Source organism: Montipora foliosa, chromosome 2, assembly GCF_036669935.1.
Source record: "Montipora foliosa isolate CH-2021 chromosome 2, ASM3666993v2, whole genome shotgun sequence".
In the NCBI taxonomy this organism is placed as follows: domain Eukaryota; kingdom Metazoa; phylum Cnidaria; class Anthozoa; order Scleractinia; family Acroporidae; genus Montipora; species Montipora foliosa.
In genome coordinates, this window is record NC_090870.1 from 26,826,504 (window position 1) to 26,829,003 (window position 2,500).

Sequence of the window (2,500 nt, forward strand, 5' to 3'; positions counted from 1 at the left end):
GCAAAACCACCATATAATTTGTAATGTGTTTAAATGCTTAAAAAAAGTTTAAAAAATGAACCTGATAATCAGAGTAAAATAAAACTTTTTGCAAAGTTAAAAAAAAATTCTCTGGAGTGGATTCATAGCCACCTTTAAAACAGGAAAATTTTAAGGTGGCTCTGAATCCACTCCAGAGAACTTTTTATTAACATTGCAGAGATTTTTTCTCTGCAGTCTACAAATCCTCATGTCTGATGTTGATTGTCCTGTGTAACTGTGTGGCAAATTATGCACCCTTAGTTTTGCCTGAGCATGAGATTTTTGAAGTCTGTAATGCTTACCTGTATGCAATGGAAAGTTTTTCGATTAAATGTTCAAGTTTGAATTGTAAATTGGTTCAGCCATTACTGAATGTCCAGCAAATGGGGGTCAACAAGATCATTTATGAGATATAAGTGTTTAAAGACAAAATATAATAAGGGCATTTTTAAATGGCTTTGTTTGTTGCCATGGCCACATATTACATCACATTAATGAATGCATCTTGCTAAGGAATTATTGTTGTTTCATTTGGTACCGTAACATTGCCGTTACATGAAACGGTGTTGTACAGTTAATCTTTTGAATAAAACACTCCCTCCAAATTTTTGAAACTCATTTGAGCCACTTTAAGTTCTCCTTTTGTCCACGTGCAGGAATGTAGGTAAAATTTTGCAAAGACAGTAGTCCAATGTGCACTTAACAGGGGTGTCTGGGGGCATGCTCCCCCAGAAAAGTTTGAAATGTAGACTCTCAGAGATGCATTTTCCTCAATTTTAGAGGTACATTCAACTTTTTTGTGATGTTTTCAGGCAATTTCTTGTTGCCTTTTACATGTTGAAAAAATATCACTTTGTTTGAACGAGTACTCTTGGTGCCGCGATTCTGTCGTAGTAATAGCGCTTTCTTTAAATCTTCACTCTGACCACCAGAGTTGATGAAGTACCGGTAGCTTCGGCAGATTTGAAGAATTTCTTTATACCACGCACTTCAGAATCACTTTTCCCTCTTTTTCTTGCCAACATTTCAGCTTATACATAATTATGTATGTTGCCCAACATGGTTGAAATGCACAAACTGGGTTTACAATAATAATAGTATTATTTCATGTACAGGAAGTAGAAATACCGCTGACCAATGAGCTTTTTACCAGACACACATGAATCATTTTTCGAAATGGAGAGTTTAAAATCTAGGATCATCTTTTACCCTTTGTAATGAATAAAAGATAATTTCCTAAATGAAATAAAATGGTCTCAAATATTTTTTGTCTATTGAAAGCTTTGTTTTTACGTACAGTGCCTGTCACTAAAAATAAATGTGATGTTTCTGTTCACTAGATTTGGAGGTATAATTAAAAGAATAAGAGAGAAGCAGAAGGAAAACAAATTTATTTAGCAAATGTCACTGACACAAGATGTTTGTGCGATCTTTATTAATTCATTTTTGTGTTTGCTGTTGCTATTGTTTCGACTGTTTTCAGGTGAACCTTAGGGACATTTCTACAGCCAGCCTGACATCAGTACAGTTTGAGTGTGTAGTACATTTCTTTTTTCACAAATCACAAAACAGATGACAAAATCCCAAAAACTCAAAGTACTTGATCACCGGGAAATTTATTCGGTGATTTTTTCTGGCTGCCGCGGCTTCTATCTACATCCCTGACATGCACTGAAGTCATAAAACAAATTAAACAAACAACGTGGAAAAAAATTAATTCTGTCTAATAAACTAGGTAATCTTACCTTGAAGATTGTCTACATTTGCGTAATGCACTTGTAACACTAAATATTTGATGTCAGAATCTCCTCCAATTGCAAATCCCACGTCTGTCAAAGCACAAAAAGGAAAAGTTGACAAGAACATCCACTGAAATCAAACTGCCAACCCAGACTGGTAAAGGCACCATCTGTAGTTTAAAGGTTTGTTCTACATGGGATTGAATAATTCTCACCTTTGGGCAAATATTTGGCAGGAGCATCCTTTGCCCAAGCATAAAGAATTTCTTGGGAACGGCTACATGCCTCATGTGGTCCCCTGTTACAGTCCCTAAGGATAAAGTTCAGTGGAAATAAACAAAAATACCGGAACAGTTCAATAAGGTGTGTTTCACACTGTTGTTTTCTGTTTGTTCTGACCAGCCTGAATAACAAAGAAGTTGCAGGCAATGATGTGGTATCAGTAGACCTCATGTAATTTTTTTAGTAGTTACTGTGAAAGGCTGTGATAGCTGTCTTTAATCACAATGTTGCTGCGCATTTATCTTTAAATTTTCATTGGTATATATAGTTGTGTCACACTTGATGAATCTCCTTTTAAATCACCAATTTACACAGTATCAAAACTAAATTTTGGCCCTGCTCGCTTTATGCTATCTGATCGACAAAAAAGCAGCCATCTCTTTCAAACAAATGCATTGCTTATCACTCTTTCTTAGTTGGAATTAGCCTGCAAATACAGCAGCCTCATTTGCTCCAGG

At 35.6% G+C, this 2,500-nt stretch overlaps 1 protein-coding gene across 1 annotated transcript in view; it reads right to left on the reverse strand.

Moving 5' to 3' along the window:
- The window catches only part of LOC137992760 (peptidyl-glycine alpha-amidating monooxygenase B-like), a 33,191-nt gene that overhangs the window by 22,932 nt on the left and 7,759 nt on the right, over positions 1–2,500 (reverse strand). Inside the window, exons 4-5 of the mRNA XM_068838266.1 lie at positions 1,976–2,070; positions 1,767–1,850 (exon numbers count right to left, since the gene is read on the reverse strand). Of these exons, the coding sequence (XP_068694367.1) occupies positions 1,767–1,850; positions 1,976–2,070 (179 nt within the window). The remainder of the gene's footprint in view (positions 1–1,766; positions 1,851–1,975; positions 2,071–2,500) is intronic.